The sequence below is a fragment of the Aspergillus mulundensis genome (assembly GCF_003369625.1).
Source record: "Aspergillus mulundensis strain DSM 5745 chromosome Unknown scaffold_0, whole genome shotgun sequence".
Lineage (NCBI taxonomy): Eukaryota > Fungi > Ascomycota > Eurotiomycetes > Eurotiales > Aspergillaceae > Aspergillus > Aspergillus mulundensis.
Genome location: NW_020797888.1, coordinates 837,270 through 850,506, shown reverse-complemented (window position 1 = coordinate 850,506; position 13,237 = coordinate 837,270). Strand labels below are relative to the sequence as shown.

At 52.7% G+C, this 13,237-nt stretch overlaps 7 protein-coding genes across 7 annotated transcripts; 1 reads left to right on the top strand and 6 right to left on the bottom strand.

Annotated features, from left to right (window-relative positions):
• Positions 1-1,306: 1,306 nt before the first annotated feature.
• DSM5745_00256 (uncharacterized protein) lies at positions 1,307-2,232 on the bottom strand (the record flags this gene model as incomplete). The annotated part of the gene is made up of 2 exons (XM_026742272.1): positions 1,307-1,892; positions 1,952-2,232. 2 exons carry the CDS (start codon positions 2,230-2,232, stop codon positions 1,307-1,309), a joined length of 867 nt encoding a protein of 288 aa, XP_026608117.1.
• A 1,341-nt stretch (positions 2,233-3,573) lies between these two features.
• On the top strand, positions 3,574-5,143 carry DSM5745_00255 (CCCH zinc finger DNA binding protein; the record flags this gene model as incomplete). Its single annotated transcript, XM_026742271.1, has 5 exons — positions 3,574-3,651; positions 3,704-3,847; positions 3,897-3,944; positions 3,990-4,287; positions 4,335-5,143. 5 exons carry the CDS (start codon positions 3,574-3,576, stop codon positions 5,141-5,143), a joined length of 1,377 nt encoding a protein of 458 aa, XP_026608116.1.
• Positions 5,144-5,862: 719 nt separating this feature from the next.
• Positions 5,863-6,339, bottom strand: DSM5745_00254 (uncharacterized protein; the record flags this gene model as incomplete). The annotated part of the gene is made up of 1 exon (XM_026742270.1): positions 5,863-6,339. The coding sequence occupies one exon, from the start codon at positions 6,337-6,339 to the stop codon at positions 5,863-5,865; it is 477 nt and encodes a 158-aa protein (XP_026608115.1).
• Positions 6,340-7,584: 1,245 nt separating this feature from the next.
• Positions 7,585-8,061, bottom strand: DSM5745_00253 (uncharacterized protein; the record flags this gene model as incomplete). Its single annotated transcript, XM_026742269.1, has 1 exon — positions 7,585-8,061. One exon carries the CDS (start codon positions 8,059-8,061, stop codon positions 7,585-7,587), a length of 477 nt encoding a protein of 158 aa, XP_026608114.1.
• Positions 8,062-9,828: 1,767 nt separating this feature from the next.
• On the bottom strand, positions 9,829-10,440 carry DSM5745_00252 (uncharacterized protein; the record flags this gene model as incomplete). Its single annotated transcript, XM_026742268.1, has 1 exon — positions 9,829-10,440. One exon carries the CDS (start codon positions 10,438-10,440, stop codon positions 9,829-9,831), a length of 612 nt encoding a protein of 203 aa, XP_026608113.1.
• Positions 10,441-10,944: 504 nt separating this feature from the next.
• On the bottom strand, positions 10,945-11,499 carry DSM5745_00251 (uncharacterized protein; the record flags this gene model as incomplete). Its single annotated transcript, XM_026742267.1, has 1 exon — positions 10,945-11,499. One exon carries the CDS (start codon positions 11,497-11,499, stop codon positions 10,945-10,947), a length of 555 nt encoding a protein of 184 aa, XP_026608112.1.
• An 810-nt stretch (positions 11,500-12,309) lies between these two features.
• DSM5745_00250 (uncharacterized protein) lies at positions 12,310-12,813 on the bottom strand (the record flags this gene model as incomplete). Its single annotated transcript, XM_026742266.1, has 1 exon — positions 12,310-12,813. One exon carries the CDS (start codon positions 12,811-12,813, stop codon positions 12,310-12,312), a length of 504 nt encoding a protein of 167 aa, XP_026608111.1.
• Between the last annotated feature and the right edge of the window lie 424 nt (positions 12,814-13,237).

Sequence of the window (13,237 nt, the reverse complement as noted above, 5' to 3'; positions counted from 1 at the left end):
GCTTATAACCTAATAACTAATTAATAGTATTACTTATAGTAAACCTTTAAATTATTTATATATAGCAAGCGGTAAGTTATAAAAAAACCTTAACTATCACGTGCTGCGCTAGTCCTAATTAGGATAGGCGCGTCCCGGGCGCCGGCCCTCCGGGCGTCCGACATTTATGGTTTACCTTCTTGCACTTGGTGTGGAACGCACTTATAAGCTGTTGCATCCTCTCTATAGTCCGTTGTCAAAGTATCTAGTTCCTAAGCTTATTATTGGCAGGTAACGGTAACTACCATACACCTTGTCGGCACATAGCAATGGACATTTGCCTGACTTACTTGAGTCTAGGCAGTCGTGAGCCAGGAGGCAAGGACTGTGTCCGGCAGTCCGGCCCTGATCGGACGGCATCCGAGCTTGAGGCTACCTAGACGGTCCCCTTGTAGCCCTGATTACGGAGCAAATTGGAGATGCAGGCGTGGAAATGAGTCGGTTCCAGCCGCCCCTGCTACTAGATTAGTCTAGTAGGGAGTGAGACACGGTCCACATCGATCTGGCAAAATGGCAGCCTAGAAATCTCCGTCTCATCCTTTACTTGACCCCAGGGCATCTAACTTGGAGTGCATTCTTTCCTACCGCAACCCTTTTCGCCATTATCTCCCCATTCCTGGAAGCATAGCACCTATTCACCTTCGCAGTCGCAATGACGAACCCACCCGCTCGTCCAGCAAGGACACGGAATCCGCCCGGTCGGATGCTGATGTAGAGAGACCGCTCTCCACAAGCAACGGCGACCCCCAGAACCTCTATGTGCAATACATTTATGCGCCCATTTCGCGGCACCTTTTCCTGTATGCTGCTCTTACTCCCTTCGCCTCCAGGAATCCAGGCTATATATCCACTGACTTTCGAAGCGCTCCAGATTTATCATCGGCATATTCACATTCTAGTACATGTCCTACAAGGTGTGCGTGATGTTCGCCGACGCAGCCGCAGTGGAAAGGTGTGAGCGCAAAGCTAGCAATGCCATGTACGGCGTGGAAGCCCTGCTCGTTATCCAGAGCTGTTATATCACATATCTCAAGGCGAGGTAGTTTTATCGGATGACGTTGTTTCTGGAGACTTGCCGAGGATCACGACATGCCCTAAAGACATGGATATCGCAAATATACCCTCTGACATTCTATGGTAGACTTGCCTAGATTGCCCTATTTGACCCCATCTTACTTGTATTGTTGGAATGTGACCTTATCGACGTACCTAGTTGTAGCAATCGTATCTTATTATATTCCAGCATACTCGCAGCAAACGACAATTCTTAGGTATTCAGAACATCATCGCAATCCGTGGAAGCAATAATCTCCTTCCAACTATCCAACATCTCCCTCTCCCGCTCCAAACACGCCCCAATGAACTCAACCGCATCCCGCCCCAACGCCAACCTCGCCGGCACCGTGCGCCCCTCACAACGCCCCGACTTCGTCAAAGCCTCAACAATGACCCTAGCCCCCTTAGCCGGATCCCCAGGCTGATACCCACTATACGCGACCAACGCATCACGATTCGCCTGCGTCCCAGCATGGAGGTCAGGGATGCGATTTGACGCAGTAACCTTGTGCCCGCCACTCATGCTCAGAAAGTTGGTGCGGAAATACCCCGGCTCGATGCACGTCACGTCGATATTCAGCGGGGCGAGTTCAGCGCGCAGAGCCTCGGTGTACATCGCCACCGCGGCTTTTGAGGCGCAGTAGAAGCCTGCTGCGGGGTGGCCGCTCCATCCGGCGATCGAGCCGATGTTGGCGATTACGCCTGATTTCCGGGCGCGCATTGACGGCAGGATTGCGCGGAGGAGCCGGATTTGGCTGAAGACGTTGACATCGAAGTGCGTGAGGATTTCTTCGTCGCTGGATTGGGATGTTGTCAGGGTCAGGGGTGGTCTTGGAGACGTGGGTGGACGTCGTACCTGCACTCTTCAACCGCGCCCTCGAGGATATAGCCTGCGTTGTTGACGAGGACGTCGATGGGTCCAACGGTGGACTCGACATCATCGACAATGGCCTTAATCTCCGCGTCACCTCCTGTGATATCAAGCGCCTTGGGGGTGATTCCCAACGGCAGTAGGTCCGCGAGCTTGGAGGCATCGCGCGAGGTAGCAACCACGGTGTCGTTGTTCTTCGCAGCGGCGATCGCAATCTCGCGGCCGAACCCGGAGGAGCAGCCGGTAATGAACCAGACTCTAGGCATGGTAGAGACCTTACTCGATATCTCGACAGGGATGGATCAGGAACGTGCGCGGAATTTATATCCCCGCCGCTGACTGGGATCTGCTCTCCGCAGCTTATCTCCGTACCCTGGTGTTTCCAGGCCTCGCCCGGGGAATAGGGCGCTCTCCGACTATATGAGCAGTCTTCTATGCATATAGAATGGGCTCAGATTCATTCAACGCCGCAGGATTCTCTTGCATCGGACACCGCTCCTTAACGCCGTGCTTTGCGCCGCTGGGAATCACGTGCCACGGATTGCCCTATGTCCCGGATGGGAGCGTAGGGAGTACATACTTATGGCACTGGTCGACTTCAGCTACACACGCCGCGAAGGCAAGTTTACAAATCCCATGGATTGGAATTATCCGCGCCGCGCCGATGCAACCTTCGATAAGAGCCGATGCGGGTCATTGGAGCGACATAGGCATTCAAAGTATGATGGTATATATCGCGCTCGGGACATCGTATGCATGAGAACCAAAAGCACGGCGCAGTTCAAGATGCCTCGGCGGCAGTGGAGGTGGTGACTACTTACTAAAATTGTTTACCCCAATCGAGCGCTGTCGACAATGGCGCAGCTTTGATGTTCCGCAGTATACACATGGAAAAGCATTGCTTCAAACGGGGTATCCACCATTCATATGGTAGGCACCGAAGACACAGCCTAGTCGATGGCATAGGTATGTGTAGCGTAGACACCAGGCTACCAGCGAATTCAAGGGTGTTGGCAGTCAGCCTTGTCTCCAAACCCAACACATGGATCCGTAACTGCGCGATGTGTTGATTGGATGGGGGTCCAGGTCCGCCTTGAATTCGGCCGGGGGTGTTCCTGTACGCGAAGGATAGCAGAGCTAGGATGGGTAGCACATTGGGACCTCCAGGAGTGGCTAGTTCGTTCCTGCGGAGTAACAACCTCTGATGCATACGATGGCGGCGGTGCCCAGCAAAGCGGGCATTGGCTGTGATGGACCTCCAGACCCTGGTTGATGTGGCGCAGCTCGCCCGTGAAGCAGAAATGCAGATATGGCTGCCGCAGACCGTGCTTTGCTCTCACTCTTGTTTGAGAGCTCTATATCCACCTCCCATTGCGCCCTTTCTCTTCCCTTCTTTTCTTTCCTTCTGCCAAAATATATATTCACGCTACCTGTGGTGGGAAGCCGTGCGCCAAGACTGCGGGGGCTTTCACGTGACCACCTGCCCGATCCGGCCTAGCTCGATCAACAAAGCGCGAATTCTGGATTCCTCAATTCTCCAGTTCTTCCAACGCCAACACCGTCGCGCTCCTGTCGAACGGCTCAATATCTGGTACTAGTAACTCAATATGATTGACCCAACAGCCCTCAAGCGTCAGTACGATGAGCTCTGCAAAGCTGAAAGCAGCAAGGATGAAATTATCGCGGTCCGTTGTCTGCAACTGCCCGACCGTGCCTACAGCTGACATTACGACGCAGAGCCTCTTTGACTACATTAAAGACCTTGAGCTGAAACTTGAAAGTGAGAGAGATGAGGTTGATGCCCAGAAGAGGGCTACCATTTCGTACAGAGATGATAGTCGTCGGTATCTGGCTGAGAGAGATGCTTTAGTTTCTGACAAGGTGAGTTCATTCTCAAGCTCCTTTATGACCGTGATATTGACATCAATAGCGTAAATTGAGTTCCGTATCTGTGTTAGTTGATGGAGACGGGATGAATGTATGTGCCCGATATTCTCTTAGCCCATCCTGCTAACACAACCAGTTTTTGGAACGATTCATACAAGACGGCAAGAACGGCGGACATGACGCCGCTCGAGCTCTGATCCATGCAGTTAAAGACCATATCAAACAGATCGACCCTGAGGCCAGCCCGAACATTAGCTACAATATCCGTGTGTATGCCAATGTGCTGGGCCTCACCAAAGTCTACCGGGAAGTCAATATCCTTAGGCCGGGCGAGGATCTATCTAATTTTATCCGCGGGTTCAATATGGAGAGCCCGCTGTGTGACTTTATTGATTCAGGTGATGGGAAAGAGTGCGCTGATGTCAAAATCAAAGGTCAGTCCCCCCCTTCGTCCAAGCCAGCCGACTAATACCGGAAATAGGCCTTTTCGACCAAGCCCTTAACAATATCCACTGCCAGCGCATTATATTCTGCGCCTCCGCAGACAGCGGCTATGCGCGTGTTCTGGGGCCCCATCGCGGCTCGTCCCGTATTTCCCTCGTCCAGGGGCCCCCGTTCCCCCGCGAGATGGCCGAACTAGCCGCAACATTTGAGATAACATCTTTCCCCGACGTCTTCATGTCATCCAAGATCGAAAGACCCGTCAAGTTCCCGCCTCCCATCGTCCAAGAGATCCCAACCACAGCGGCGACGCCCTCACCCACGCCTGCCCCGGCTTCTGCTCCAGGCCCAGCTCCAGCTCCAGTCCCAGGCCCCGCACCTCTATTAACAAACTGGGCCTCCGCCGCAAAGACCGCGCCCGCCACCCCACCGCCATCAACCACAACCACAACCCCTAAAGCAAAGACCAAACCCCGCATCCTCGTCTGCCTAAACGCCCGCAACCAGCGCGTCGACAGCCCCATCAAGACCTCCTCCAAGGAAGGCGTCGCCGCGCTGAAGCGCCGCAAGTTCTGCAACCAGTACCACCTGCTCGGATACTGCCATAACCTCGCGACATACGGGAGCTGCAACCACGAGCACGGCGCCGAGCTGAGCAAGCAGGAGCTAAATGATTTGATGTACATTGCGCGCTCGAGCCCGTGCTTTAATGGGTTGAATTGCCGCGACGTTGATTGTATTTCGGGCCATCGGTGCGCGTATGGCGAGTACTGCTTGCATAAGGAGTGTAAATTCCATAGGGATTTGCATGTGGTTGATACGGTTATTGTGAGGACGCTGGAGGATTGATTTCTTTTTCTTTCTTTTTTTTTTTTTTTTTTTTTAAATAGGGAGTCTTCTGCTGGAGGTGGGGGATTGGGTATTTTGAATCGGGGATGGATATAAGAACTCAGACCTGGAACTCATATATGCAATTTACTTTCTTATTTTTCTCGGCCATAGCAATAGAGCGGACGTGCATGGATGGGTATTCTTCCCTGCTATTAATTCTCTGAGATGCCGCCGGGCGGACCTATGCCGGTATACTTATACCGACAGATTTGCTACAGGAATGCTAGCGGAGCTTTGAACATCATTACGCAGGGGATTTACATTCAAGCAAGCATCATATAATAACTCGCTATGGTTATCTAGGTTAAAAGCATGGACATGTTGAATACCCACTGCGGCCCAACCAACGTCTCTTCGTTCGACACAGGGTGTGAGAAGCATCAGCGACGTCCCCTTCATCGAAAGAACAATATGCAACTGCAGCGTGCCACAATCGGGACCAAAGAGCAAACCCGAAATCCAGCAGGAGCAGTTGTCAGATATTTGAGTCCACAAACCAAGGTAAAGAACACTTGACGGCGCATCGAACATCGAAGGAGCCACAGCTTCGACGTCAACTAGCAAGAAGAATAAAGGCAAGCCCTGCAGCGCGTCATGTCGAGACTGCCAGACCAACGAAGATATAGTAGCTTCCTCCCACCTCTACCAGCCCCGATGCCAATGTCCGTACAATCCAGCTAACATCCAGCCGCACTCTGCATGTCTTCAATAGCCTGGGCCATGGCTTGCCCCTGCGCGTTAGTACCCTCCATAAACGCGTCCGTAGCCTCAGCCATGGCTTGTGACCCAAGACCTTGAGCCTCAGATTGGGCCTGGGCCATCTCCTCCAGCATCGAGCAGGTCATTTCACCGCCCTGCCGCGAGCGAAGACGGGCAATATTCCCGGCGGTATCAGTGCAGGTCGCATCGACGAATGTTGTCATAAGATCTTTGTATCCTTGCATGAAGGTGGAGAGGGCGGCTATGCGCGGCTGGAGGTCTGAGAGGAGGACCTCGGGGGTCTCGGGGGGTAGGGAGATGTTGAGGAGGGGGGTTATGGCTGTGTTGAAGGCAGTGAGGTCGGTGCATGCCTTTGGTGAGGTGGGGAGCATGCTGGGAGCGGCAATGGCCACGGCCAGGAAGGGGAGGAGCAGATGGGCGGAGAGGAGCTTCATTTTTGCAATGTAGCTTGTTGGATGTGAGCTGCTGAATTGGTGTTCTGCGGGTGATGGTTTGTGGCACGCGAGATGTTGCGTATGAACGCTGCAGGACAAAGAGGGGAGGCAGTGTCTTAAATATCTTAGATTGGCTCGATCCAAGCGGACGATGGATGCGGTGTATTTCCCTGGATTGACATCTCTGGGAGCATGGTCGCGGTGTATTTCAGAGGCTGGTGTTGTCCTGTTCCATGTAGTCCTGGCCTCTGCCTCTGTCATCTAGGGTGCTACACGCAGGGCTTTTAGAACCGGTCGAGACAATTCATATTCGCCGTGGATTGGAACAGAAGCACAGGCTGTGTGCTGCACTTGCATCGACTAGGCAAGAAGGAGAGTCGAGCTTACACCCCGGGGGAAGCTTGCAGTTACTGTGGCAATTGGTAACTGCGTAACTGGCGGAGAATATAGTGAAACTACGTGTTTATCAATTAACCAGTGACATGGCATCTAGTCCACATGCTGCATGTGACCCTCTGCCAGTGCCGAATGCGGGATAATCACATAAGCTGGTAGCAATTCCTGAACCTACCATAGTGTTGCAAACAATATAGCAAAGTATATGAACAACATACATGCCACAGGTACTAGGTGAACAAGGTGATGGTGAGATGTGATCCACCCGTGGACTATGACACCGGTCCACAATTACATAGCAGTACAAGAGGCATGTCCTGGACGTATGCGGGCATGTGAGAGGACAGTGATTGGGCATGCAAAGCTAGAAGCCCAGGGCTAGGGTGACGCGGGATATTCGGATGGACCTCAGCCCCATAGCAAACGCTGTCCAGGGCCCAATACAGGGCGTTGCTATTGACAACGCAAAAGACTACCAGTACTTTGGATAGTATCATATCCATACCGACGCCTCCACAGAGCGACGTAGGTAACAGAACTGCAGAGTGGTATGTGCAGCACGCAAGCACTGCAATATCCATTCTTTGCCTAACGATGCCTATCCTAGGAAATGGGCATGGAAGTAGATCATGATGGGATTTCCGTCTAACCAGCGTTGAGCCATCCGCAGCCTAGGTATCGCCCTATAACATAACTATCCCGCATATATTCGGCAACATGTACTCCACGAGAAGTTGATTCTCGCCTCACCCGCAACACAAAAAGGCCAAGGCACCATAGTCACCGCGTCCGCAGATCACCACCTTTGCACCTCCCCACCCCCGCTCGGTGGACTAGGAACAGCAGAGTCTACTCCTCCTCATACTCACAGCCCAAAGCGTCGTCCACAGCGTCAACCAGTATTGGAGGAAGACCCGGGAGATACACAACGTCACAGATCAGCCTCACTGGGCCAGGACCGCCGGGGGCGTCCTGGCGGGAGCTCAGGCGGGCAGACTCGGCCAATCCCGGGGCGCAGTTGCTCGGGTTGAAAGCGTTCGCGAAGTCCCTGTAGCCCGCGGCAAGGGAGGATACGGCCGCGAGCTGGGTCTGCAGTTCAGGCAGCTGGGAGTCAGGGGTCTCGGGTGGCGCAGAGAGGCTCGTGAGGGTTGAAAGCGCGGCGTTGAAGGCAGTGAGGTCCGCGCAGGACATTGAGAGCGGCGCGAGGGCGAGGGAGAGCGCTTGGGCGGGCTCTTGGACTGGGGCTGCGAGGGTGGACGGAGTCCAGATGGCCGTGGAGGCTGCTAACAGCGAGAGAGAGAGGTGGCTAAGAGAGGAGGTATGCATTGCTGCTGGTGGATGAAATTGGATTATGGTAGATGGTTTGGCAGTGGTAGGGATGGTATGTACTGGGGTGGGAAACGCTGGTGGCATGGGCCCTAAAAGTAGGTAGGTTGGCTTGGTAGACAGGGAGGCAATAGGATAAGCATTGGGGTATGCATGTGAGCTATCCGTTACGGTGTATTTCTATAGATATACTATGTTCTCACAGCGCTGGGTTACGCTGAGCGGACGTAGTGCAACGTGCACTCGACGCATGTTGTGCAGGGGCTGTAGCGGAACCGGGCCTCGACCGGATGAGTCCACGAGGCTGCTCTCCTGAAACGGTAGTGATGATCTAGAACCTTTCGTGATGCATGGGGACCATGGAGCAGGCGGGCTTGTCCGGTCTCTATCGGCAATGGGTACCTAGCTTCTGGTATGAGAATGTCTAGGACCCAGAGCTGTTCAATTGCTAACAAGTTCAAGTGTAGGAATGACTGAGTTTAACGAAGTATTGATATCAAGCGGCCGATTCTGGAAAAAGAGCATACCTCATTATCTCTCAGAAGCAGCAAGACTACCCGTGATCACAGACTATGTGTTAAACTGACTGTCTTCCGAGCGGGGACGAGCTATTTCCCCAAGCCTGTGTATGGTTTCCAGGCAGCTGCAAGGATGCATTTTGCTAGAACATAGGTTGAGAGGAGCTAGGCCAATGCTCTGACACGAGTTACGGGAAGAAACAGTCAGGCCGAGGGTGTGTGTCTTTTTGAGCAGCTTTGGTTGAAAGATTGTATGCTCATTCCTCGAATCACATGGCGGAGCAGTCGAGGAGGCCATTCAATAACCATCATGATCGCAAGGCATAGTATTTAGACATGGGTCATTCTCTCATGGCGAAGACGCACAATCATCCCGTTGATAGACGATTTACTCATAAATGCTAACCAGGGCTGATACTTAAATCGTAAGTAAGGCTCTTCCGGAATTTAAGGAGAGGACAGAAACATCATAGCTACTTGAATACATGGAAATGATAGGGGTTCTTGCTGCAATGAAACTGGTGACTGTTGGTGAGGGGAAGACTGCAGGCATGAGATAGATCAAACCGATCCATGATAGTCGGACGGAAAGACCTGAACCTGGAGTGCCAACAGAGCCTTGAATCATGGGCTGGATACGTTGGGTGCTATGAATATTGATGACCGTGAGGGCATGTTCTTATGCCCGAATGCATGTGAATGGTTGGGCAGCCAGGTATTTGATGATATTCTGATTTCGGTCATGGCCTGGCCCTACATACAATACGAGCCTTATCGTGATATATTCTATAATCCAGTTCGTTCACTGTAGCAAGTGAATGGGGCCAAAAGGCGTACAGGGCAAGGATCGAAGCGAGAACGGCGTCATCAGAGCTACGGCTGGTCTGGCTACTTTCAGCTCCGGGTGAAGTTCAGGCCCTCGTTAGATAAGATAGGTTTGTCGCCCATTAAGCGGTGACGACGTCCATGGCTGGTGCAGGACTATATCCGTAGCCTGGGTAAATGTATAACAGGGCATTGTGGGATTGCATTTGGCCTACAACCTAAGCATTTACAGAGGATATCGAGTCAGAGAGGATGGTTTGGAATTTTATTGATAGCCGTAGGCTCCATTAATGGATACATTAACTAACGCAACAATCAAATAGACCTTCTCTTCCCGGCCATCAAGGCGCGAGAGATAGATCTTACTGCCATGTACCATACATAGTCTCCAGCCATAGACAAAATCACCCCCTCCCCGACACAGTTAAACAACCTCTCCCTGTGCATCAGGAACCGCGAAATCGGTACCATTGCCCGAGCTGCATCCCAGGCCCTGCTGGACAAGATGTAAGATAGCCGCGACCTCCGGCAACGGGACGGAAAGCGCCTGTTCAACGATACTCAGGACCAGGCACGCAATCGCGATCGGGTCGGGCGAGGTCTGACGGGTTTGCAGGCTGTTCAAGGTGCTCATGGTGTCGGTGCTGTTGATGGCCTTGGTGCTGTTCATGGCCTTGGTGCTGTTCATGGCCTTGGTGGTGTACATGGTCTCGGTGCTGTTCATGATCTGGGTGCTGTTGATGGTCTCGGGTTTTGTGGTGCAGAGAGTAGGACTGAACCTGTTGACCATCTCTCTATACCCGTTGACGAAAAACCCGATTGCGGCGAGGCCGGGCTCAAGGTCTGGAAGGACGGCATTGGGTGTGCCGGGTGGCGGGACAAGACCGGCCAGCACAGAGTTAATCTGAGTGTTGAAGAGGGCTAGCTCCGAGCACGGGATTGAAATAGGTGCCAGAGAAGCGGCCGGGGGCAAGGAGGCGGCATAGCTCGAAGTTGATAGTAGTGGGAGGAGTGCGAGTGCAAGAAGTGGAACCATCTTTCCTGGGTAGAATGGGTACAGGTACTTGGGAAAGTTCCCGTTGGGAGCATTATAGCGCCGTATATGTACCTGCCCCGGGGTAGACAACAATATTCCGACCTGCGCTGTTTGTAGCTACGGAGTATTCTCTAGGTATCTGATCAAGGCATGGGTTCCTTGGGCCCCGTGGGTTACATTGAGCTCTGGCCCGGTCAATGATATGCCTCCATTCCCAGGGCTTTCCTTACCGGAGGAAATGACACTGTTCAGGAACTGCAGAGTTTACATGGTGGCCCAGTACCTGAGCTGGCGCTAGCTAGGGTGGAGTACAGCAGAGTATACCAAAGCACATCATCAATCGATATTCCATTTGTAATTCAGCCTTGACGTGGCCACAGGAACTCCTTCGGCGCAATTCCACCAACTTCAGCACATAAACACCGGGCTTTCAACCCCACAAACTTCCCAGTACACACATTTCTCACAGAGTGCTCTAGGTACAATCCTACTCCAACGACCAAACTAGAAGGACCTCCAACCAGACCCCCTGACCGGCGTAGGCGTCGGCCTAACAACCGCAGAACTCAACACGCCACATCCAATCGCATCCTCCACGGAATCAAGGAAGCCCGCAATCGGCGCTATGACCTCCTCAAGCATATGCTCCACAGATTCGAGAACCGTGCAGATGGACTCCAGAACACCGCGCATGTCCTGGCGGGTCACCAGGCTGGTGTGGTTACCCGTTCCCACATGCATCTGCGCATTCATGACCGTGACGTTGTTGTTGGTATTCGCTGCGCAGTAGACCGGGCTGAACGCGTTGACGAGGTCCATGTATCCCGCGCTGAATGACTCCATGGCAGCGAGTCGGGTGTTGACTTGAGGGAGGATCGACTGGGGGGTTCCGGCGGGCGCAGTTAGATTCATCAGGGCCCTCATTTGGGAGTTGAAGACCGCGAGGTCCGGGCAGGGCATTGAGATGCGCGTGAGGGAGATGGATGGGTTGGATGGGGAGGCATGGTTCACGCCGGCGAGTAGGGGGAGGAGGCAGAGAGGGCTGGAGAAGAACTTCATTGTTGCAGACTGCGGTATTTGGAGATAGGTTATAGTGTTTGCTGAGAAGACTTCAAACGGATGAGGATATAGAGAGCAAACTCGAGTCTCAAGAGACCTGCTTTATAGGTATCTGCTCGCCCTGGGGCACTCAGTCTGACGCAGAGAATCGCGGTGAATTTGTGTCTATTGCCGCGGCATGGTACCTGCTCGGGTGGTCGCAGGCCGGCCTGGCTTGTTCGCGGTACTTTCCAGCCTATATTGCTGTTAATTCCAGGAGCAAAGAGCGTTGACTGGATTGACTGATAGCTACCTGGTTGAAGTTGTCATGCTACCCGTGTATAGAGTCCAATGCACCCTTTGTGCAACGTGGTCTGCGGTATATTTATGCAAAGCTTAGGTGCACTAGATATGGCATCCTTGCCAGTTCATACCATACAACAGTACCTTTGAGACTTCTGATACACAGAGACGGGATGTGTTAGCCCACATAATGCAAGGAAGGGGGCCGTCATGCCGCTCAGGACATGTGGAACCAAACTGCCTGTACGCAAACAGGTTCCTTCGGATCAATGTCCATTTCAACCTTCAACTATGGTGATTCCGAGGTAGGGTTAGGGCTGTGTTGATAATGACAGTGCCGCTGGTCTTTGTACTAACTGCTAGAGCTACAATATGTGCTGGGAAGAGCGAGGAAAGAGTCAAGATATAGAACAACCTTGGTAACCTGATGTTGAATCGCCTCTCCACAACCGCTGCTTTTAACTAAGGCTAACATTATGTCATAACCAACCCTGCAACTCGGATCCTCCCTAATGCCTAATCCATCCACTAACGACACCTCATAAGCTGCTTCAATCGCTCAATCAGCAGCTCAGCCGGAAGCTGCAAAAGCTCGAGCGCATTCTCAAGTCGCGTCATCATATCGCACACCTCCTGCATCTGGCGCGACTGTAAGCTACCAGGGGTTCGCGGCTGGTTGCCATGCACTCTGCTCTCCACGTTGCTGGCATTCACGCCGCGAGCTGCTCTTGTTCCTGGGCAAGCCTTCGGACTCGATTGATGTATCAGGTCTTGGTAGGTGGTGACATGGATCTCAATGGCTTCTAGTGCTGGCTGGACCTCCGCGAGGAGATTGGCCGGCGTGCGTGCGAGTATGGAAGTCTTGAGTTCAGTGACCGTAGCAACGTTGGCGGTAAAGTCGGCGAGTTCAGAGCAAGATATATTTGTGAAAGTCAAGTGGGCGAGGGGGGCGTGAGGAGACGCGTTGCTAGTGGAGGCAATGGCAGAGCTGGCGACTAGGCCAAGAAGGCATAGGAGAATCGGATAGATCATTTTACTTGGAATGAGCGGAGACCTGGCATGTACTGAGGATTTCCTTCAGGCTGAATGGAGTTGGACGGAGATTGGTGGTGACGGTTGAAGCTGGTAGCCCGGTTTTACGTCCTACTTGAACCCCCCGTCCAGGTTGCGGTGTATTTTCAGTACCTTGCTGTGAGCGTTATGCAATGATCCGGCCTCAGCACATGTCTATCACGCGTCTTGCACTATCACACTATGGATAATGAATATTAATCGCAGTGTGGGCGCTCTTTATAAGCAATAGAAGAACACGAAGGTGGTAAGAAGGTGGTAAGATTGTGCCTTACGAGACACAGTGAAAAGGTGATGATGCACCCATACAAAATTAGATCCAGGCAGAGGTTACAATAGTATAGGGCAGTCCGCACAGGAACAAGCATTGGAGGCCCAAGGACAC